The sequence below is a fragment of the Strix aluco genome, chromosome W (genome assembly GCF_031877795.1).
Source record: "Strix aluco isolate bStrAlu1 chromosome W, bStrAlu1.hap1, whole genome shotgun sequence".
Taxonomy (NCBI): domain Eukaryota; kingdom Metazoa; phylum Chordata; class Aves; order Strigiformes; family Strigidae; genus Strix; species Strix aluco.
In genome coordinates, this window is record NC_133970.1 from 48,701,533 (window position 1) to 48,726,377 (window position 24,845).

Here is a 24,845-nt window from a genome sequence, read left to right on the forward strand (position 1 = left end):
TTGCCAATCAAATCAGAGTAGGATAATGAGAAAATAAAAACTAAATCTTAAAACACCTTCCCCCCACCCCTCCCTTCTTCCTAGGCTCAGCTTTGCTCCCAATTTCTCTACTTTCTCCCCCCCAGCAGCACAGGGGGGCAGGGGATGGGGGTTGTGCTCAGTTCATCACCCGTTGTCTCTGCCGCTCCTTCCTCCTCACCCTCTTCCCCTGCTCCAGCGTGGGGTCCCTCCCATGGAGACAGTCCTCCACAAACTTCTCCAACGTGGGTCCTTCCCACGGGCTGCGGTTCTTCATGAACTGCTCCGGCGTGGGTCCTCTGCACAGGGTGCAGTCAGTCCTTCAGGGACAGACTGCTCCAGCGTGGGTCCCCCACGGGGTCACAGCCTCCTTCGGGCATCCCCCTGCTCCGGCGTGGGGTCCCCCCCAGGCTGCAGGTGGATTCTGCTCCCCCGGTGACCTCCCTGGGTGCGGGGCACAGCTGCCTCACCAAGGGCTGCCCCACGGGCTGCCGGGGAATCTCTGCTCCGGTGCCTGGAGCACCTCCTGCCCCTCCTTCTGCCCTGCCCTGGGTGCCTGCAGGGTTGTTGCTCTCACACATTCTCACTCCTCTCTCCAGCTGCAGTTGCGCAGCAGTTTTTTCTCCTTCTCAAATATGGTCTCCCAGAGGCGCTACCACCGTTGCTGGTGGGCTCGGCCTTGGCCAGTGGTGGGTCCATCTCGGAGCCAGCTGGCACTGGCTCTGTCGGACATGGGGGCAGCTTCTGGCAGCTTCTCACAGAAGCCACCCCTGTAGCAGCCACCCCTGTAGCAGCCCCCCCCACACCCCCCCCCGCTACCAAGACCTTGCCATGTAAACCCAATATAGTATTCAGCTGGGACCTTAGAATTTAAAGTCTTGCCTATGTTCATTAGATTTATTTTTACAGAAACGTACAAGGCAGGCAAGTATTAACAAGTGAAGTATCTCCCACCAGTGCTTGGTTGCAAAGCATATTCTATTTTTGTGGTTTCCAGCTCGGTGTTTCACTTGGCACTTTGGGTGCTCTACCTGCAGCAGCATTGGACCCTAACATTACGGCACTGGGAGAAATATCACAGCCACCAATTATGGGGAATGTGGACCCATCCAAAATTGATGAAATCAGAAGAACAGTCTATGTTGGAAACTTGAATTCACAGGTAGCTCCTTTTTTTAGTTGGCTATACTTAATAGAAGATGCAGAATTGTAATTTATGAATTATAATCTTACATTTTAAGAGGTTTTGTTAGTTGATGCCAATAGGAATTTAAACTGAACAAAATCATGCTCTTTTTGGTTACTAGTCATATTTCAAATTCTGAGTGCTCCTTTGCTAATGAGATCAGTCCAGACTGTGGAATTCATTCTAGCAGTATACCATAGAAATCACACTGTAGCTGAATTCAAGAAACATGCTTATGAGTATGTGTTGATTAATGTCCAGCTGAGTTGTGTAAGCTGAACAGTGCCTCAGAAGTTGTGAGATTATGGTAGCTGTCCCCCACAACACTGTGCAGTTGTTTAAGTGCAGTAAGAATGAATTATTTGTTCTAGGGGGAATTGCAAAATTACCATAAATACCTTTGAGTTTCTCTGACAGGAAAGTTAGGTCTGTCAGAAATTTGTTTTTTCAGAAATTAGTTTTTTCGGCAATTGATTGAATTAATTGAAAAGCAGTTTGCTTTTGACTGATGGCAATATAAGTATTTGATTTGGGGTTTTTTTGACTGCCAAAGTATTACTAGTGTATAAAAGTAGTATTGATCACAATAGAATAAAACAAGGTGGAAGCTAGTAAAAAAAACAGATAAAAGCGGTCTTGTAATACTGTTTGGATTTACAGTCAATAGCTTGAACATAGGTGTATAAGGAAATTCCTCACCAGTTATTTCAAATGAGTTGTTTAAAAAGTGCAAAATCCTGTGCAAGTGCTTTTTTTTAATGTAGATGTAGGACTTCAGGGCTTGTGGTTGCACTATTTTTAATTGTAGTATATTCTTTAGATTAATAAAAGAAAAAAATACCTTTTTCTTTTAAAGCATAACATTACCAAATTCATGTCACCTGTGTGATAATGGTGAGATGCCTTTCCAAAATCTGTAGCTCTTAGATTACCTGATATGTTGGATAAGTGGTTTTCATTATCTATTTTACTTCAGCTGAACTTTTTGACTCTTTCTAGACTACAACAGCAGATCAACTGCTTGAATTCTTTAAGCAAGTTGGAGAAGTCAAATTTGTGCGAATGGCAGGTGATGAGACACAACCAACACGATTTGCTTTTGTGGAATTTGCAGACCAAAATTCTGTACCTCGAGCTCTTGCCTTTAATGGAGTTATGTTTGGAGACAGGCCACTGAAGTAAGAAATGAATTATCCATATGAATATTGAATGAGAGATTTCTTAGTATCCTTATATATTTATGACTCTCATGTGCAGGAAACTCCTGTGATGTATATTTTTCAATATAAGGACCTATTGTTAGTAAACTGGAACACTTTTATGAACTCCAATTACAAGGTTGGGCATAACTTTCTTTAAGAAGAATATGGGATGGCATTGAGTAAAATATTTCTACATCTAATCTTGAGTTAGTGAAAGCCATAACAGTGAAAGAATCTGCAAAGTCCTTGGTACTAATTAAGCTTTATATATGATGTATATGTAATTAGTAGGCCTTAATGTAGAGATTTGATCTAAAATAGAGAAACAGATTTGTACTAGAAAATATTTTAACACAGAAATATTGCACTGCATGTATTTAAAAGTGGTAAGATTTGAAAGCAATGACAGACATTTCAGATACTTAAACCAGAAAAAATCTGTAGTTTTGTCAAACCTTTAAGTTTTTAGTCATATATGGAAGTTGAGGTGTTTTCTTATTTGTTTTCCATTTTCCCTTTTCAAGAGTTTGGGAGTTAAAGATTTTATTTTCCCTTAATTTAGAATAAATCACTCCAATAATGCAATAGTGAAGCCTCCTGAAATGACACCACAAGCTGCTGCCAAGGAACTGGAAGAAGTGATGAAGAGAGTAAGGGAAGCCCAGTCTTTCATATCTGCTGCTATTGAGCCAGGTAGGTATATTATGTTCGTTACCTAACAGACATGTTCTGTGCATACCTTGGCACATGCTTTTAAGAGCACTTTCAAACACAGGAAAAGGTTGTTCACCTTTGAGTACCATGTGTGGGGGAAAACAAAAGAAAATAATCAAAATTGTCTTCATGTAACAAAGCGGTAGAATGAAGCTGACTTTTTATTTCATCATCTTATTTTCAGATACATGCTCACTGAATGTTTTCAAAAATACAAATTCAATATTAAATACTTAATGTTGGTGCTTTTCAAGTTCAAAGTAGCTAAAAACTTAAAAAAACCCACTTTATTTTTTTTTGTTCTCTTCTAGCACCCATTAATGCCACAGTTTCATAATCAGAGGAGAGCTAGCATGCTGCTGAAAGCAGCAATATTATGCTTTCCTTCAGCAGGTTAATTTTGTCACTGTGCTATGCTTTTTTTCATGCTGGCTCAAGACTATGTGCATCCTCATAGCAAATGGGATCAGAGAATGAATCTGGGATAAAACTTAACATATTGTAGTGGACTTTTTTTCATCCAGACTGGTTCCCTGATCCCTGTTAATACTGAAATGCCAGGTCAAGGAGGAAGGTGTTGGGTGGGTTGAGTGGTTAGACAGACATTTCAGTGCTGATTTATGCTGACTTTAAACTGATTGCAAAACCACAGCACAAAAAAACTCAACTTGTTAAACTTGCAGTTTAAATCCTCCTTTTTCTTTTCTTCAGAAAGATTTCCAGACATTGACTGACATAGGTTAGATAATAGAGGGTCTTGAGGGTTGTTTTGGGGGGGGGGTTATGGGGAGTGTGTGTGTATTTTCTGTTGTTTTTCAGGGCTGGGAGAAAAATAGTTCTAACATTTCCTCAATGTTAAGCAGCAAAATAATAATTTTTAAAGTCTGAACCAAAGTCTGCTGAGGTCACTGGTAAGCTTTCTGTTGACTTTCTGGCCTTTGGATCAAACTTTTCACCCCCTTCTCTCCATCCCTTCCTCCTCCAAAACAGTGTTTGATGAATAGAACTTCCAATATTTGTGCAGCGGTTGGAATATCTAAAAGTATAAAAAGTAATTATTATTATTTACATTTTATGCTTGTTTTCAAAATTATGCCCTCTAAATTTACTCTATTCTTCTGAGGTTTTTTAAAAAAAAAGAAAAGTAGTTATATTAAATAATATACCAAAGGAGAATGTGTTGTAATCTTGTGCATTGTGGCAGCAACATAAATCCCATTACTAACAGAGCTAGATGTTTATAATTATCTGGTTTATGTGTACTGCTGCAGGATGGCTGCACTCAACAAGTATATGCAATGACTTTCTTGGATGTTTCTGAAGGATATTTGCAAAGAATGAAGATGTGCAAAGCATAGGCTCCTTGCACTATATGTGTGGTACATTCCACTTGTGCCAGATTGTTAACTGGGATCTTTAAATGTTCTGAGCTTACACTGCAAAGTGGTTTTTTCCTCTCAGAGTCTGGAAAGAGCAGTGAAAGAAAAGGCGGTCGATCTCGTTCCCATTCTCGTTCTGAATCCAGGTCTAGTTCAAAATCCCGATCTAGAAGGAAAAGATCAAACTCAAAACACAGGTAGGTATGTTTTTTATTTTGGACTAAGAGATCATACTGGGGTTTTTTTTTGATTGGTGGTGGTTACTGAGATTTCTTACTGAGTTACGAGAGAAGTATCCCTGTAGAGAAGATTAGTAACTTACACTGACCAGATCAGAGTAACTAGGAAATTTGTCTCTGAACAGATACTCTTTCCCTCTAAATGCTAAATGTTTTCAGGATTACTTTCAGGTAAAACATACTAGAAGGTACTTTTTGTGCCATGTAGCATAACCATTTCTGTGGTTTCATGGTACATTTTGTGCTATGTAGCATAATTTCATTTTGTGACCACTGTATTTTAAAATGAAATAGTTATCTCTGTTTTGTGGATGGAACATTTAGTTTACACCCTGAACAGATAGGCTGGCTGGTTTTGCTGGTAGAAAGTTCCTGCTGTCCTGAACTTCTAAACATCTAGTTAACAAATGCAGTATTTATATTTACTGTACTGTAAATGTAAAGCTATATCTTTTTTAAAAGCCAGAAGAAAAAGGCTTTAGGGGCAGTTTTTCATTCTTCAGAGTTTGTTTGCTTTGCTAATTTGTTCAGTTCTGAAACAGGCTTTGAAATATAGGAGGAAATAAGATTACTAGATCACCCTTAAATTTTACCCATTGAGATTTTTTTCCAAGAATGAGACAGTCTTGCTATGTGAGACTTACAAATGCTTCCTGAAATGGTTCAATGTCAGGAATGTCTTCTGATCATTTACATAATCAATCTAAAGATATTTGGCTTCATTAAGTATCAAAAAAAAACCAAACCAAAACTCAATGTATTTGATAGCTTACACTTTAAAAAGGTGAGTGTTGTCAGTGTTGCAACAGCAGCACTGTTGCATTCTTTCATCCATTGTCTTTTAACAGGGCAACTAGAGTCCTTTTACATACAGAAAAGCTGGCTAGAGGAACACACCACATCAGTTGTACTACCAAACAAATATGATTTAAGTGTAGGCTTCAGTTTTGTAATAGTGTTACACAGTACATGTTATCTAATGACATCAAAACATTGGGTACCTTTTTAATGCAAGGAGAATCATTTGTTCATTTCTTTATTGCTTGCTTCTCTTCTGTTTCTTTAACTCAGGACATAACTGAAAAACAGTCTTTTTTTGTGTAACACTGCAGTAATCTCGGTGCTATTTTGTAGTGACACAAACCAAATTGATTTTTAGAAGATAAATTTACTTTTTTTTTACTTGCAGAAAACCTGTGCTTTAATCAATTGATGATAGTAATACATATATTTTTTAAAAAATATATTTTACCACTGTTACTATCAGGTTTGAGAACATGCTGAAAAAAGGCCAGTCTGATCTGTTGAGGCAACTTCATCCCTAAGAATAAACTGTCCATGCCACTTTGCAGTTTTATTGTTTTATAAAACCCCCAAATCGCTTTCATCTCTATGATATAAAATTTATTCAAGGTCTTATTTGGACTAAATTGTAATTAATTTTCCCTGTAATTAGTTTATATTTCCACACTGATACGTGGAGCAAAGCTGTAGGTAAAAAATCATTGCCTCTCCTCTTGTGGTATATCTTACTCTGTGTGTCTTGAGCTGCAGAAGACAGGTGGAGCTGGTATTTTTTGTATCTCCCTGTTCTTCAGGCTTTATTGATTAATACACATTAATTTCTGTCTTTGGTAAGTTTAACTTCATCGTACCTTAACCTCTCAGGCAAAGTATCCAATGATGTGTTCTTTTGAAACTTACTGTTCAAATTCAGCTTTTTATTTTTGTTTTCCTAGGGAATATGATCTTCCAAATATAGGTAATATTTTTTGGGGAAAAAAAGTATAGTAATTTTTAAAAGTCTTGTTTTCTTCATCAAATCTGAGACTGTACTATATATGTTTCTCAGACTTTAATTGGATTTTTATTGGAGTATCTGCACACTATTTGCATTCATTATTTATCGTGTAGTAAATACTCGTTCCTTTTCTTGAGAACTCTTATAATTCAAATCCATGCTAACATATCCTTTCAACTGAAAAGGTAACTTGACTAAATGCTGAACCAGACATAGTGGGGTTCTTTTTATTTTTTTAAAGTTCAATTGAATTGTTAGGCTGGAGAACAAAGAGGCCAGTTAAAGCCCTCTTTCTTCATTGACCAAGACTGCAATAAGTGACTGGGCCTGGAAAAGAAAAAAAATGTAACTTAATTATTTTTACAAGCTATTAGAAATTGTCTATAGTAATTTTATGCACTAGATTTACTAAGGACAGTTATCCTAATATGATATTAATTTATATTTTTCCAGAATATTCATGGAAGTTATGAAACATCAGTATTACATAAATGGTGCATTGTTTCAAAGGAGAGCATGTGCACCTGGTGAAGCTTAAAGTATCTGTATTTACAAAAATGTTGGTAGGCAGTATATTACTGAGGTGTAACTATATAATTTTATATAGTGAGGCAAGATTTATGTGTGGTTTTTCCCTTCTTGGTTGACCTAATTTTTATGAAGTTTCAATATTGAAGTATTTTTCTTCTGGCGTTTTTCATATAAAAGTAGATCTGGCAACAGATCTCTCTCAAGACACAAGGACAGACGCAGATCCAGAAGTCCCCTGAAAAAACGGTCTAGATCTAGGGAAAGGCAGAAATCAAGAAGTCACTCTCATTCTTGGTGAGTTCAGTTCTGAAGAAATTATACTGTTCTTAGCACACAGTACAAAGTTTTTGAAAAAAAAAATCTAACAAACCTTTTAGGTGATGGCAAAGGATGGAATCTCTAAATGCTTTAGCCTGTCCCTAGGCTTTGTTTGTGGGACAAAAGAATAGAAAGTCAATTTTTATGCTAAGTGTACTGGTTTTGGCTGGCTGGCATATAGTTAATTTTCTTCATAGTAAACTCATATCATGCCTATGGGGGTTAACCACAACACTGAGGTACCTAAACTTTGATACCAATGTCTAGTCTATATTTATACCAATGTGCAAGCTGATTGAAAATAGGTAATTTTAATTGTCAGACTTTAACCAACGGATTAGGTATGCTCCGTGTAGCCCGTGCAACACACAAAAAAGTGGATGATGCTTTTTCAACCTTCTCAACAGATATAGATTGGATTCAGGTTAAACTTGAGCCCATGTTCTGAGAATATGTATAAAGTTTTTGTGCACGAGCTTTTATTTTTGCCTTTGGCTATTTCATATTGGCCATGCACTGTTGTAGGCACAAACGCATATGTTTGTTATGGGGCATATTTACATTTCAGGATCTAATATGACTATATTTTACCTAGTTATTAATTTTTAAGTCTGATTGTCTAATTATTGAACTGAAATTCCAACAAGATAATTCCTTTATCTCCTTGGATGATAACATAATTTTCTGAGGGATGAAATAGTGAATATTCACAAAACAAAAGTGCCTATGAAAGTCGCTTCATGAATAGAAGCCTTGGTACTTTTCTTTCTGTTTCATCTCTGTAATTCCCCTGACTCTTAAAGGGAGCTTTATACTTAGGTTGTGCAGTTGTCTCTTGTTTTCTGAGGGGAAATGTTTTGTGGGAAAGAGAACTGCAGATCTGTGGACCTCAGTGGGAACAGTTAGGAGTAGGCTACATAGCTGGGCTTTGTTGATGGATCCTTTTGAATCTGCTGTTGTCTAGAGCTTCTTGAGATATCTGCTCACTGGAAGGGGCAAGTCCAATGAAATTTCTGTGATAAATAAGTGGAAGGTGCTTCTTGGGTCGTTGTGAGACCCCTTGTTATTGCAGGGAATGTGTGCTGTTTCATCTTTATGATCTTACATTCCTTCTGTGGTACATCTAAAAGAGGTATTTGCCAAAACTTGTTGGGAACCAAAGTCTTCAGGTCACAGACCATGAAACAAGCCTACTATTTATTAGTAACCAAACACTTCTTCCAATGAAGAAAGGTGAGGACTGTGTGTAGGGCCTTTCACATCTGGAGTCTGAGAATCTTTAAGAATCCTAGAATAGGTACCAATACCAATAGACACAACAACTTCTGTCAGTCTGGTCCTCTTGGACATGAAAAGGCCTGGCGATCAACTACTTCTTTTGTGCTTTCTCCTGTTTTTGTCTCTGAACAATTGTTCATTTTCATATATCCTAGAGGCAGATCTAGGAGTCATGTGTCTCTTCTCTGCCAGAAAGGAAAGATGGTTCAGAGTCTCGCACTTCCAAATAATCCTTTACCAAAATATAATCTTCCAGCCAAAGCTGTGATCTAATAACATTTTATAATTACTATTTTTCAACAGAAACATGTATTTTCTCTTGAACAATTACTGTATGTTAAAGAGTTAGTTGTACCTTTTATTGGAAAGTTCAAAGATTAATTTAATGGATTTCTGTTTGGCTTTTCACAGGGACAAGAAAAGAGACAAAGAAAAGGAGAAAGATAGAGACCGAAACAGAGAGAAGGAGAGAGACCGGGACAGAGACAAAGAAAGGGAAAGAGAGCGAGATAAAGAAAGAAACGGGGAGAAAGAGCAAAACAAAGGTCGAGAGAGAGCCAGAGACAAGGATAGGGACAGGGAAAAGGACGAGAAAGAGGTAGACCAGAACAAGGAAAAAGATGATGTTGAGAAAGAGGGGGAGAAGGACAGAGAGAAGATTAAGGACAAGGAGGGAGATAAGGACAGAGGGGACAAAGAGAAGGAAAAAGATGAGGATAAGAAGGAGCAAGAAAGAGAAAAAGAGAAGAAGAAAGAGAAGATACCCAGAACACCCCCAAGAAGCTACAGCTCTTCAAGAAGATCTCGTAGCTCCAGCAGGTTTGTTAGAATTTTTTCATGCTTTTTTGGACTTGTCAGTAGAGTGACGCACCATTAAAATGCGCATCCTAATTTTTATGTATCAATATCACCATGTCGCTTATTAATTCACTTTGTAATTTTTGTTTTGTAGATTACCCTATAAAGTCTGTTAAAAAGATGCTTGATAGAAAATAGTTTCTTGTTGGGCAGCTGCTGCTTGCCTTTCACATAACTGTATAGTATAGTCCTTGAGGACAGTAAGTAGATGGTTCTTATACCTTTTCTCTGTGTTGGAGTCATCCAAAAGTTATGATAGAGGGACATCTTTGTCCCGATGGAAGTTTGAGTCACTGTTACATAGTTCCTTGGTTACTTACATACTGTACAGTGTTGGTCTGTAGAGCAATTGTTGGGTTTACTGTAATGGTTTAGCCCCTGCCGGGGTCTGAGACCACGCGGCTGCTGCCTCTCCCCCACAAAGGGAGTGAAATACAAAGCCCCAAGACTGAAATAAGGAAAGGTTTAATACAACAATGCAATAGCAACACAACAAACAACAACAATAACAATAACAGTAATAGTGATAGCAATGAACAGAGCAAAATAGCTACCAAATACAGCAGTGAGAGGAGCAGATGTACAAAACCACGAGTGCACCGCGCTCCCGCGCCAGGAAATGTGACCTGCCAGGATGTGACGTCCGCATGGTATCTGAATAACCCCGGCTAGAGCTCCCCCCCACTGCTGGGGAAACTTAACCCTATCCTGGTTAAACCAGGACATTTACAAACAGTTGGGTGGTAGTATTTGCCACTTAGCCATCTTAAGGATGGTGGGCAATGAATTTTCTTGGCTGGATGGCTGAACAGCAGGAAGCAAGCATGTCATTTGGCTGGCTAGCCATTCAGAAAGTGAACATATCTCAGCTGGAAGATAAGGATACCTTGTTTAGCTGGTTAAATGGCCAGATACAAGTAAAATTTAACATTCCTTAACCATGCTGATGGTAAACAGCAAAGCATTCATGGTTAATCTAGCTGTTGTTTTTGCCTCTGAGGGAGGGTAAACTGGGTAGAAGTCTGGATAAATTCAGTACAGCAAAAGGAGGCTGTGAGATTGATTATAAGCTCTGTAAGTGAACTAACTCAGGTATATTATAAAAGTGTTGCAGCTAACTTAAATTCAGAAGCTTTGGTGGAAAAAGTCCTTTCTGAATACCTCAGCAATTACGGAGTTCAGTAATATCACGTGTCAAATTTAGATACCAAATTTTATCTGTTACCTTGAGAGAATGAAATGCTGGATGAATTGGGAAAAGTTCTATGTATTATCATCACTTCCCTGGACAAAGGCAAAATTTCCATAGCCCTCAAAACTCAGGAGTTCATGGTTCATATAATGCAGAAAAGACTGTAATGGTTTCTGAACATTCTGTTTGGGTTATATGAAATGTCCATGTTGTTTTGGAGATTTATGGGCAAAATACTGTGGCTTCTTCAAGCATATGCAGCTTCCTGTTTTAATGCATTGTTAACATTATTTCATGGGTTGAATACCTGCACAGAGTAGAGAGAGTTTTGTCAGCTTTGAAAACATAACATTTTCTGCCTGTATGCCACAGGAGTGTTGAATTAGATAAGTATTTGTGGTGGGTTGACCCTGGCTGGCCACCAGGTGCCCACTAAGCTGCTCTATCACTCCCCCTCCTCAGCTGGACAGGGGATAGAAAAATATAACAAAAGGTTTGTGGGTCGAGCTAAGGACAGGGAGAGATCACTCAGCAATTACCGTCAAAGGCAAAACAGACTCGACTTGGGGAAATTAGTTTAATTTATTGCCAATCAAATCAGAGTAGGATAATGAGAAAATAAAAACTAAATCTTAAAACACCTTCCCCCCACCCCTCCCTTCTTCCTAGGCTCAGCTTTGCTCCCAATTTCTCTACTTTCTCCCCCCCAGCAGCACAGGGGGGCAGGGGATGGGGGTTGTGCTCAGTTCATCACCCGTTGTCTCTGCCGCTCCTTCCTCCTCACCCTCTTCCCCTGCTCCAGCGTGGGGTCCCTCCCATGGAGACAGTCCTCCACAAACTTCTCCAACGTGGGTCCTTCCCACGGGCTGCGGTTCTTCATGAACTGCTCCGGCGTGGGTCCTCTGCACAGGGTGCAGTCAGTCCTTCAGGGACAGACTGCTCCAGCGTGGGTCCCCCACGGGGTCACAGCCTCCTTCGGGCATCCCCCTGCTCCAGCGTGGGGTCCCCCCCAGGCTGCAGGTGGATTCTGCTCCCCCGGTGACCTCCCTGGGTGCGGGGCACAGCTGCCTCACCAAGGGCTGCCCCACGGGCTGCCGGGGAATCTCTGCTCCGGTGCCTGGAGCACCTCCTGCCCCTCCTTCTGCCCTGCCCTGGGTGCCTGCAGGGTTGTTGCTCTCACACATTCTCACTCCTCTCTCCAGCTGCAGTTGCGCAGCAGTTTTTTCTCCTTCTCAAATATGGTCTCCCAGAGGCGCTACCACCGTTGCTGGTGGGCTCGGCCTTGGCCAGTGGTGGGTCCATCTCGGAGCCAGCTGGCACTGGCTCTGTCGGACATGGGGGCAGCTTCTGGCAGCTTCTGTCACAGCCCGGACTGGAAGCCCAGAGAATCGCAACAGTTCTGTGATCCCCTCGGGTTAAATTAAGGTGAAACGACACCAAACGACTGGTTAAAATGTTTTACTTGCGGTAGAAAGCAATTTAAACTTGGAAAAGGGTAATAAGCAATGTGGTCTCTTATAAATCTATAAGAAAGAAAAGAAAAAGAAAGAAAAAGAAAGAAAAAGAAAGGAGAGGAGAGGGTCAAAGCAATCCAGATCAGCACCCCTGGATCCAGATCTGTCTCAGGTGGTGGGTGCACACCCAGCAAAGTTTCTGTCGCCTTTTAAGCTCATCTTATCAGCTGATTAGCATACTAGACGAGGAGGGGCAGGGATTCCACAAACTCATTCCCATGAGAGACGAGGAAAAGGTGGAGCAGGGGTTCTGCGCATGCGTTGGGGGGAATGGGGTGCACCACCCCTTGTCCAATTGAGTCGGTGGTTGTACTCACCCTGCCCACCTTTGGTTTTTCCTCTGTTCCCACAGATTTTTGCTGACTTCATACTTCTTGAGCAGTCATCCCACTCTTGGGGCAGAAATGCTCACCTCTTATCAGTTCTTGTCACCTCTTTGGGCTTACACAGTGGAGCCAGTGATTAGCAGTCCTTGTGCTTGAGGGGAAACATTTGGTTTCACTCGGTCCAGTTTCCCCCCTTTGAGGCTTATCTAAGGAGCTTGTCAGTACAACTGTAAGGGAGTGGGGGGGCATCCTTCCGTACACTCCTGCTTCCTTGGGGGACATTCCTTAGACTAATCACAAAGGCCACAGCTGGTCCTTGAGGTTTTCTGTGTCGATGAATGTTTGAGGCATTACTTCCTTCAGTTCCTTACAGCTTCTCACAGAAGCCACCTCTGTAGCCCCCTCTTCTGCTACCAAAACCTTGCCACATAAGCCCAATACAGAAATGTGTAGCTTATATAAGAGCTTTGGTGGAAGACCCAGTTGCTAATGCCGAATAGCAAGTGTAGTTAGCTGGATGTTACAAAAAGTTCATACTCTAGTTTGCAACAGTTATGCTCCCCTTTTAAGCATCCTGCTATTTAAGAAAGCATCACAGAATGCTCAAGTGTCATGTACTTGGGTAGAGTATTCTAGTGAAATTTAGTGCATCTCTTCTAATGGACTTGCAGTACAAAGCCCTACTTTGGTATGAAATTAATTTTTTGTACAGATGCTGTCACGTCCCGCTCAGATGAGGGAGACAAGTGACTCAGATTCGCAAAGCCCCAATGGAGCGGACAACAAGTCTCCAAGTCCAAACATTTATTAACTACCCACAATGTACTAATTGAACACACGATAATTGGCTAAGTATATAGCGAGTTGTGGCAAGCAATACAATATGCCTTGCATTGCTTAATGGGAAACGGGAAGGAGGGAGATAGAGAGAATAGAGGAATAGAGATCACCAGTCTGGGTTTCTGCATCGATCCCGCCAGCGAGGGTTCCAGGAGGCATCTGCCTTTTTCACTTCACTGCACTCTCCAGGCCTCCCCCTTTGCCCCCCCTCAATTTATACCCACTTTCCTTGGGTCCGTCCCCCAGGTCGACCCACATACCTACATATCCCATGTATGGGGAGGGCTCAGGAGTTTCATGGGATGATGTAATTAGCATGATCATGTCAGCCTTCATTAGCATACTGAGGGGTGTTAACTTTAATATGCATTTTGTGGATAATGAAGCAAAGGTCATTCACCGGACAGATGGCCCTTGAAGTTTTGGCCAGGTGCCCCAGAGCAGAGCCGTCCTGTCTCCACAGGGCTCCCTCCTCCAGCTGCATCTTGTGTTATTGGGGCAGCCTTATCAGCTTCGACCTCCACACCATCCACCCTGGGACTCAGAGTTTTGTCTTGTGAGTGTTTGAGGCATTTCTTCGATCAGCCTCAACTTTTGCTTTCTCAGGATGTTTTTCTTAGTTTCTTGCAGGCCTGGTTTCTTGTCTCTCACAGATGCCATGAAACAGGGACAGTGTTCTTTTTGAAGATGGAAGATGAGAGAAATACATGGGTTTTATATATATTTGTCATACAAGGAGAGGGTGAGAGGGCAGGGATTGTTTAGCTTGGAGAAGAGAAGGCTGAGGGGGTAACTTATCACTGTGTATTGAATATCTGATGGGAGAGTGTGAAGAAGATGGAGCCCGACTTCTCAGTGATGGCCAGTGAGAGGGCATATATTGAAATATGGGAAATAAAAGGGTTTTTTTCTAATGTTTAAATTATGCATTTTTTGGGCAAACTGGAATCAGTTGCCCAGAGAGATTGTGGAGTCTCCATCCTTGGAGATATTAAAAACCTGACTGGACATGGCCCTGAGTAACCTGCTCTAATTAATCCTGTTTTGGGAGGGTGGGGGTCTGGACTAGGTGGTCTCCAGAGGGTTCTTCCAGCCTCAGTAGTTCTGTTATTCTGAAAAGTATTTGTCAATAGGTCGGGCTACCAAGTCCTGGTTAGCTTGTATTTAGGGGTACTGTCCTGGTTTTGGCCAGGATAGAGTTAACTTTCCTTGGGCTGAGAGGGAGCCCAGCTGAAAGGCTGGATCCTGATGATCCTTGGAGCATTGGAAGTAAACAAGTGGCCATGTGGCAATTGGCTACCGGCTGAGTTCAAACCACAACAGGTACTTACTTTGGTGATTGATAGTTGAAATGGTTACAAACCATTCAGGAGAAGAATATCCAACAAACTGGCATTTCAGCTGTCTGGATTTACACTGCAGCGTTGAGTTGGGACCATTTTTGAAGATGCAGATCCTTTTTCTGAAGAGTGTAAAATATTGGACAAATAGTCTTCTATTCATCTTTTTGGAGGAAGAGGTGGAGGTGGAATAGAACATATGAGACCTTCTAAGAACTAGGTGGCAGCTCACCTTGTTTTACTAACAAACAGCATGCAAGTGCTAGAAATCAGATGGCTATTTTTGATTCCTAGCTGAAGAAAGAGGCACAGACCAGAGGAAGAGGAGAATCAGGCTCTTTTTCCAAGAGAAATCTACAGGCTTCAGTCATGCTGAACTGAAATTCCAGTGATCTTAAGCTTGTAATGTTAAGTTTTGAAGTTTGTATTGCTCAAGTTATGCCTTTTGTCTTAATGTTACTTTTCATTCAATTGGATTATTTTCCTGACTGAAGAAACTCTTAATTAATACAGGATTAGTGAGTTCAGTGTTTCCATTGTTATCAGGTATAAGTACAAGCATGTGAGGATAAACATAAAACTAAAATACGAAAGGGCACAATTTTTTTTCCCTACTTCCCACTTCCATTCTCCCCTTCTCCCCTTTCCCATCAAACTGAAACATGTGATTTAAGCTTTTTGCTTTGTACAGTTCATATATTATTGGTGATATATAATGTTAAATTTGGGGATATTTACTTAGTTGTGTCAGATCATTTTAAGAGCTTTCTGGTTTTATGCAGTTCCTGGGTTTATTTTTCTTTTTTGGTGTTCTTGAATTTATTGGTCCTCTAGAGAAAGGCATAAAAGGAAGAGTAGAAGTCCCTCCAAGTCTCCAAAAACAACAAGAAGAAAGTCTTCACAAACTCCTTCTCCAAGAAGGTCAGTTTGATGTAAACATAAAAGTTAATGAGGAATAAAGGAGGAAAAAGTTATAGTATTTTGGTTAAATTGAAATGTGATCTAGAGATCAATGTTATGAAAGGAGCTAACTCAACTTGTGTTTCTTCTGGATTTTTTTTTTTTTTGTTATGCAAAAAGTCCATGAATAATAATTTTCGAAGGAAAAGGTCTATTTTTCAATAAACAGAACACTTGAAGGTGGATGCACATACATATCTTAAACAATTTGGGAAATATTTTCATTGATTTACTGCCTTTTCACTAGTCATCTCAGATAATTTCAATTGGTCAGTATGATTCAGTTTTAATTTAAAACAAAAAAACACTTAATGGATTTGATCTTTGGTATGCTTTCAGCAGGAGTGTTTTAAATCTGTTAACAGTGCAAATTTGCTTCAAATCAATAAAAGCCCTTCATCAGATACAGATTAATTTGGATTCCTCTTTGCAAATACTGTGTATACTGAACACATGCATTCTTTAGCTCTCTTCCCTTGTCTTTATGAAGGGGGGTTTTTTATGTCTTGGTTTGTGGTTGGTGTTTTGGGGTTCTTGTTGTGTTTTGGTTTGGTTTTTTTCTTTTTTTGAAACCACCCAGATGAGAGTTTAGTTTGCAGTTAAATGGTTTGAAGGTGACTGAAACTTTCTAAAGGAAAGCAAATCAGGATACCGACATTCTTAGTTACTGTACTGTGTAGTTTACTGTACAGTACACCCAGTGTATGCATTGGTAGTATGTTGGATCAAATTCTGATTTGAGTAAAAAATTTTTTAAACAGAAACAAGAAAGAAAAAAAAAGAGAAAAGGATACAAATAATGAAAGAAGAGAAGGGGAACACTCCACCTCCAAGAAAAAAAGTAGTAAAGAAAAAGAGGGAAAGGAAAAATCTGACAAAAGCACCACTACTTTGAAGGTAAGCTATGTGATGAAGTGATAAGCAGAGTGGAGTGCTGCAAGTGGAACAATTATTGGTATTCCCTCCCTTCTTTCTTTTCCTCACCCTTCTTTTTCCCATTTTCCTTACCAAATTATTGCCACTTGGGTTTAGGTTTTGCCAGTTGGAGACATGAAAGTCATTCTCCAGTTGATATTAGTAGGCCAGATTGAGAAGTCTGTGTGTTTGAACTTTACTGGATGTATAGGAGCTTGTGTGAATAGGTTATGGAAATATTTTGTTTTGGTTTCACTCTCTCTTCTGTTCTGTGCCATATGTTAGGAATTGGCTGGCTGCCTATCTGTATGAGCAGGCAGGAAGCAGATTGTGTAACTAAGCAGCAGAGTTCAGGGTTAGTTTGGCTGTGTTGTGGTTTAACCCCAGCCAGCAACTAAATCTCACCCATCCACTTACTCCCTCCTTCCCCCTCCCCCCCTACCCCCCATGGGATGGGGAGAGAATCAGAAGAGTAAAGTGAGAAAACTCGTGGGTTGAGATAAAGCCCATTTAATAGGTAAAGCAAAAGCTGCACATGCAAGCAAAGCAAACCAAGGAATTCATTGCCCACTTCCCATGGGCAGGTGGGTGTTCAGGCATCTCCAGGACAGCAGGGCTCCATCGTGCATAACAGTTACTTGGGAAGACAAACGCCATCACTCTGAATGTCCCCCACTACTTCTTCCCCCAGCTTTATATGCTGAGCGTGATGCCATATGGTCTGGGATATCCCTTTGGTCAGTTGGGGTCAGCTGTCCCAGCTGTGTCCCCTCCCAACTTCTTGTGCACCCCCAGCCCCCTTGCTGGTGGGGTGGGGTGAGGAGTAGAAAAGGCCTTGACTCTGTGTAAGCACTGCTCAGCAGTAACTAAAACATCCCTGTATCATCAACACTGTTTCCAGCACAAATTCAAAACACAGCCCCATACTAGCTACAGTGAAGAAAATTAACTCTATTCCAGTCAAAACCAGCACAGGCTGTCAAGCTGAAAAGATGTTTAATAAACTTTCACTCTGCAGTTCAGCCTCTCCCTGGTTGCTTTGGTTCTGGGCTGCATATTGAACTCTGAAGGAGTGTAGTTGAAGATTTGAGGAAGAGTAGTATGGGATTTTTCCCTTGCAAAATAGAAGGTGGTGTGATTAAGAAAAGAAATAGCTTCAAATTGTTTAATCTTAGAATTTGAAAAGCAGCATGCCTTTAAAGAGTAGTTTGTGGTACTCAGAATTATTCAGCTGTTGTAAAACAGCTGATTTAGGTGACTGTTCACATGCTAAAGTAATTGTCTTACCCAATAATTCCCATAAAATTTATCAGTTACCTGACAAAAAATATGAAAGAAAAAATTGTAATCCTGCTTTATTTGAAAAGTATGGTGAAGTCTTAATTTCTGGGGCTGTTTCTCATAGGTCCCATGATGCTGCTTGTTCTGTTTTACCTGAGTATTGATGATAAACACAGATAACTTTATGGAAATGATTTCTTGGATGATGGGTTGTGATAAGTGTGTAACTTCAGCCAATTGAAAAGAAAAAAAATAAAAAAAAAAAAATTGCTGAGAAAGGATAGGCGTGTAAATTGAGGTAATCAAAATACCAGGAGTTGGTTTGAAGTCATATCCTGTAATGCTAAGAGTATGTTTTGGGGTTTTTTTGTAAAATAATTTTATCTTTGGTAGGACAAAGATCACCCTAAAGAGGATCCGAATTCAGAAGCTGACAAGGAAGTAGGTAATAGAGATACACAAAGGACTGATGAAGTCAAACTACAACAGAATGGAAACTATCAACCAAATGACAAAAACCTCTCAGTTAAAATGGAGGAGGTTTAAAGCAAAAAATAGATCTCTGACTCAACTAAGGAATGAAATCCAAAGCTTTTATTTCCCAGAATGAGGAAGAAAATGTCAAAGCAATCAACCTGAACATGGTGATAGTACTAATAGCTCTTACAATTCTTGTGATAGCTTTGTTGATTTCTTGCTGTAAAGTAAGAGAGTGGTGGACCAGTAGTTATACCATGAAAAGGCAGATGCCATCAGAACTATTCATCTCTGAAAATCCATGCGTTTTCATGATGGCTGTACTTATTTGTAAAATGATTTTTGTTAAGTTTTGCCATAAGCTGTTACAAATAAGTAGAAACTGAAAGATGTAAACCTGTACTATCCAAAAAAAGCTGAAGATATGCATTGAAGGTTGTTTAAAATACTGCTTGTTGATGAATTTTGTGTTGTTTTACTTTGTGGGTTAAAAAATCCACAAAAACTTCAATGTGTACTGTTTGATGTGCTTGGAAATGGTGCATAAATATACACACTTTCTTGTTGTAAATGACAACTATAAAGGGTTTTTAAACATAAACAGAGTTTTATGGTTCTTACATTAAATGCCCACTGACTACTTCGTTTTTCATTTGCTTACTGCTTGAGATTCTTGGGGTTTATTTAAAACAATTTCTTACTAATATCCCTAAAATTATTATTTCTTTTAAAGTATTTGAACAAAACATGCTACTTTTCTGTTCCTAAAAGGAACATTGCCATGTTATAGATAATAGGTTAGCTTAGTGGGTTATTTTGTTTTGTTGTTTATTTTTGTCCTTCCAGAAGTCAGCACATCTGTATGATATTATTAGAACTTACAGCTTTGTTTTGAGCCGTACTGCAGTGTGTCTGTTCAGCTGCAAATAGTACAGGTGCCATTATGAAAATAATTTTTTTCTTATTTGTTTAAAAAAAAAATATGGGAGCACAAGCAGAAGCTTTAGTGCCTTCTTAGAATAATGTGGTATTTTTTAGAAATGTGTGTGTGCTATTACTCATTTTCAGCTAAATCTTACATGATCTCTACTGCTATTTTGCCACCACTATGCTGTAGACAAGAATGCAAGTGATTTGTCAGAATGATTAATTCACTTGTTAAACTACTAAAGCTCCATTTTAACTTTTATTTTTTGGAAGAGATTTATAGGTGAAAGTGAAGATGAATCTTGGGGACCACCACTGTACAAAAGTAGTAGCTGAATACAAAGCATTTTCTGATCACCTGCATCAAAGACAGCCCTTTAGACATTTAATCTACATTTGGATGGCCTTAATTGTTACCTCTCCATCATAATCTCCAATACCTGTTAGGCGATATAAAAGGAATTGTATGCAAAGATGAGGGGATAATCATTCTTTAAAGAGAAAGCATGTAAGAAGAGAATGACAAAAGACATATTTTTGTCAAGGTAAAACATTGTACTCTCTGAACTAATTTAATCAGTTTCATCATTGTGAGATTTCTTAAGAGTCATACCTTTAAAATTTATACCTAAAATCAAGTAGATTATTTTTAATACAACTTAATACAATCAAATTACTTAATTGCCTTACCTAATGAGAAGTTATTTCTTTCAGTTAAGAAAAAACTTAATAGCATATTAGCTATTTGCTTTGAATTTGTTTTTCTTTTCCTTTGCATAGTTAATTCTTGGGGGAAAAAAAAAGGCATATTACAGGGAATGAAAAATTTGCCCGATTCCAAAGGTAATGAAACCCAATTTGATTGCGAAGCTGCTTAATCACTCTTTTTTTAATAGGTTTTTATGTTCTTGCTATTGTGTACATTTAAGAAGATAGAAAATGCTTTACTGTGTAAAGTATAGGCAGTCATTTTCATTATGTTTAAGCCAAACGATGTTGACTGGTAAACAGCTTATTCTGATAAAAGAATGACAAATCTGTATGCTTATAGAAAGACTGTGAAGGATTGTGTCTTGCAACAGCTGTCTTATGATTTGTAAGTAGCATAGAGCAAAGAGATTCCTTGTATACTTGTTATCTTTGGTACCATTTCACTAATAAAATTATTTTAGAGGGAAGTTTCTGCTTTTATATGCTTCTAGTTGATCTGGTCTTATTCAGGCAGCTTCTTTGATTTGAAATGTGGGTACAAGTGAAAATATACATGTATTATTTATAATATCTTTGAAAAGCTAAGTGTTTCCTTTGGGAGAAATTAGAATTCTTGCAGTGTATCATGTTTCAGTTGAGATTAGTTTGATTTCCTGAGTTTTGTTGTCCTGAAATTGCATGGCTCTATTATATAGCAGTTACAGAATGTGTAAAGGATTGTGTACAGTTAGCTAAGAAATATGCCTTTGATAATAGTTAAGGATGGCAGCCTTACTAGCTAACTTATCACATGTGCAAGTCCATATGCAGCACATTGTTATATTGTATGTGAATTAATGGTTCCCTTACAAAAATTTTTTCTTTTTTTTTAAAAAAAAAAGCAAACACATACACACAAAAAAAAGAAAGTCCACCAAACATATAAATTTCCTCCCCACCCCAGTCATATTTTCTTACAAATGCTGTATTTTCTGCTTTTGCTTTGTAAATACCATGCAGATCTATGAAGTAGTTATATCTGTTTGTATTAGGTGTTTTACAGTTCCCCTCTTCCTAAAAAGACACTGCTAGAGAACTATTATGCTGTAAAATGCCTATCTCTGCTGAGGGTAGCTCATTTTTAAGCCGGTAGCATAACACAGTAATGAAGTTCCTGCTTGCTCCACCAGGACTGTGTGCATCATCCATTAAATGTGTACATCTTCCACTGGAAGTTAATTGCCTTCATTGTTAATAAGTTTACACGCTGTGCTGCTGTGTTAGGTTGTTTGGTTTTGCACTTTATAAATGAGATGAAATTGAGTGGTGGTATTGAGAACAGTATAGTTCATGATAGCTGTATTGTTTTAAATGTAACTTTATTTGAATCAGCCTTTATTTGAAAACTTTGTGACTCATAATTTCTCAGAAAAGTGATGGTATGGTGCCATTTTGCTAAGACCATGTAAAGCACTTATGTGGAAGCTTCCATTAGTGACCACAGTTATTTCACAACAGTGTTTCTGGAAAACAGATAGGATTTTTCTTTGGGTTTTAAAAGAGGAAGGTAGCAGAAGACAACTGTTGGTGGATGAAGCAGGATTCCAAGCTCAAAATAGAGGTGGCTGTGACTTAAATAAATTAATTGAAGTAAATGGTTAAACCCAGATGTGAGGGATGAAATTTTGTTTGCAAAAACTGTTAGTAGTATGGTGTGTGTTTCAAATAAAAAAATAATCTTGTTTTTCTGAATTAGAACTAAGAGGGCAAAAACATTTGAACGCCTGAGAAATCAGTGAGACATGGGTTCTGCCTACTCATTAGTCGCCTGCTAATTTCTTTGATTGCAATTTTAGATAAATATGTTTGACCTAACTTTAAATTAGCTGGCTAACAGTGGAAACCTACATACAGCTTGGATTCTGAAATGAGCTGACCATTTGAGTGCATTTACTCTGCTGCTAAGAAGGTAAATTCTGGAGTCTGAAGCATGCTTATCATTGCTTGCTAGTGTTCTCCAGTCCAGTTACATCTAAGGCAATACTTGAAACCAATTTGAAAGTCTGCAAGCCTGTTTGTTACATGGTAGCTTATCTGTGTTGCTGTTAGCTTGAACTAGTATTTTATAATAGTTTTTAGATTTAGGGATTTCTGTGATTTTTCTTTTGGTCTAAGGAAGAGATAATAAGTAAAGGCTGCTTTGTATGATACAAATTCTTATATACTGCTTACTTATCCTTATTACTGTGACCAGTTATTTTTTTCATTCATGTGCATGACTGTGGTGGTTTGACCTTGGCTAAATGCCAGGTACCCACCAAGTCGCTCTATCACTTCCCCCCCTTCCCCTTTTTCTCAACAGGGCAAAGAGGGGAAAGAAAATAAGATAGGAAAACAAAACAACCAACCCTTGTGGGTAAAACAACAGCAGTTTTAATATAAGCAAAGCGAAGCAAAGGTCCGCGCGCGGAAGCAAAAAAAGCAAACAGATTTATTCTCTACTTCCCATGAACAGGCGATGTCGGGCCTTCTCAGGAAGCAGGGCTCCCATACGCGGAGGGGTTGCCTCGGAGGACCAAGGGTGACCCCCCCCCCTTCCTCCTTTCTCCCAGCTTTATACTGAGCAGCCGTCAGATGGTCTGGAATATCCCTTTGGTCAGTTGGGGTCAGCTGTCCTGGTTGTGTCCCCTCCCAAGATCTTGCCCACCCCGTCCCACTGTGGGAGGGGGGGAAATGTCGGAAAGAGCCTTGGTGCTGTGTAAGCACCACTCAGCAGTAGCCACACCACCAGGGTGCTATCAACACCCTGCCAGCTCCCAACATAAACCACAGCACCATGGGGGCTGCTACAGGGGAAAACCAATTCCGGCTCAGCCACACCCAGTACAATGACTGTTGCAAGCAGTAATGCCATAGTGATGTCTGTGTCTTCTACTTTTAACTCTGAAGCATCTTTGTGTCACTGTCTTTTTGTTAGTTTGAAAATTGCATTATAATGGTAAACCAAATAATTTTTTTAAGATGTGAATTCTGAACAACAAAGTATTGAAAATTGTGGGATATTATGGGTCCGACCTGACACTTGGTGATACTCTCAGTTTTATAGCAATGGATTATTGCCTTTGGTGCTGTTATAATTTTAAAAGTGAGAATTGGACTTAGCCATTTACAGATATCAGCATTTGTGTCACTAAAATAATGTAAATCAGTAGGTGCTCAGTTCAGAGAGATGTAGTTTTCTCACTGGAGAATGGAGTGTGGACAGCTGAAATTTGTAGATAGTGTTATTACCTAAAGAGAATCTAAAACTTAATTTTGTTTGCAAATGTGTAAACAGAAAAAAAAGTTTTCAGACTGTACCTTAGGTTTATTTTTACAGAATCCCAGAATCATCTCGGTTGGAAAAGATCCTGAAGCTCCTCCAGTCCAACCATGAACCTCACACTGACCATTCTCAACTCCACCAGATCCCTCAGTGCTGGGTCAACCCGACTCTTCAACCCCTCCAGGGATGGGGACTCCCCCCCTGCCCTGGGCAGCCCATTCCAACGCCCAACAACCCCTTCTGCAAAGAAATCCTTCCTAAGAGCCAGTCTGACCCTGCCCTGGCGCAGCTTGAGGCCATTCCCTCTTGGCCTGCCGCTGGTTCCTTGGCTCAAGAGACTCCTCCCCCCTCTCTGCACCCTCCTTTCAGGGAGTTGGAGAGGGCCAGGAGGTCTCCCCTCAGCCTCCTCTTCTCCAGACTAAACCCCCCCAGTTCCCTCAGCCGCTCCCCATCAGACCTGTGCTCCAGACCCTGCACCAGCTCCGTTGCCCTTCTCTGGACACGCTCGAGTCATTCAATGGCCTTTTTGGAGTGAGGGGCCCAAAACTGAACCTGGTCATCGAGGGGCGGCCTCACCAGGGCCGAGTACAGGGGCAAGATCCCTTCCCTGTCCCTGCTGGCCACGCTAGTGCTGGTACAAGCCAGGATGCCATTGGCCTTCTTGGCCACCCGGGCACACTGCTGGCTCATTATCAATCAACCCCCCCAGGTCCCTCTCTGACTGGCAGCTCTCCAGCCACTCCTCCCCAAGCCTGTAGCGCTGCTGGGGGTTGTTGTGGCCCAAGGGCAGCACCTGGTATTTGGCCTTATTGAAACTCCTCCAGTTGGCCTCAGCCCATCGCTCCAGCCTGGCCAGATCCCTCTGCAGAACCTCCCTACCCTCGAGCAGATCAACACTCCCACCCAACTGGGTGTCATCTGCAAACTGACTGAGGGTGCACTCGATCCCCTCGTCTAGCTCATCAATAAAGATGTTAAACAGGAGTGACCCCAACACCGAGCCCTGGGGGACACCACTCGTGACCGGCCACCAACTGGATTTAACTCCATTCCCCACCACTCCTTGGGCCTGGCCATTCAGCCAGTTTTTTACCCAGCAAAGCGTGTGCCCATCCAAGCCTCGAGCAGCCAGTTTCACCAGGAGAATGCTGTGGGAAACGGTGTCAAAGGCCTTACTGAAGTCAGGGTAGACAACATCCACAGCCTTTCCCTCACCCAATAAGCAGGTCGCCCTGTCGTAGAAGGAGATCAGGTTTGTCAAGCAGGACCTGCCTTTCATAAACCCATGCTGACTGGGCCTGAGCATCTGGTTGTCCCGCATGTGCTGTGTGATGGTGCTCAGGATGAGCTGCTCCATCAGCTTCCCGGGCACCGACGTCAAGCTGACAGGCCTGTAATTTCCCGGATCATCCTTCCGACCCTTCTTATAGATGGGCGTCACATTGGCCAGTTTCCAATCTGTCGGGACCTCCCCGGTCAGCCAGGACTGCTGGGAAATGATGGAAAGCGGCTTGGCGAGCACCCAGCCAGCTCC

General features: G+C 40.4%; 1 protein-coding gene across 9 annotated transcripts in view; it reads left to right on the forward strand.

Annotated features, from left to right (window-relative positions):
• LOC141917763 (uncharacterized) overlaps window positions 1-20,474 on the forward strand; it is a 46,079-nt gene extending 25,605 nt beyond the window's left edge. For 7 of the 9 annotated variants that reach the window (XM_074811201.1, XM_074811205.1, XM_074811206.1 and 4 more), the window contains 9 exons: window positions 1,016-1,180; window positions 2,204-2,382; window positions 2,969-3,099; window positions 4,582-4,696; window positions 7,248-7,364; window positions 9,078-9,485; window positions 15,571-15,657; window positions 16,458-16,593; window positions 18,286-20,474. In XM_074811201.1, coding sequence (XP_074667302.1) covers window positions 1,016-1,180; window positions 2,204-2,382; window positions 2,969-3,099; window positions 4,582-4,696; window positions 7,248-7,364; window positions 9,078-9,485; window positions 15,571-15,657; window positions 16,458-16,593; window positions 18,286-18,438 — 1,491 coding nt within the window. In that variant the 3' untranslated portion in view covers window positions 18,439-20,474. The remainder of the gene's footprint in view (window positions 1-1,015; window positions 1,181-2,203; window positions 2,383-2,968; window positions 3,100-4,581; window positions 4,697-7,247; window positions 7,365-9,077; window positions 9,486-15,570; window positions 15,658-16,457; window positions 16,594-18,285) is intronic. The other 2 variants (XM_074811199.1, XM_074811200.1) reach the window with 2 other exon arrangements.
• The last annotated feature ends 4,371 nt before the right edge of the window (window positions 20,475-24,845 follow it).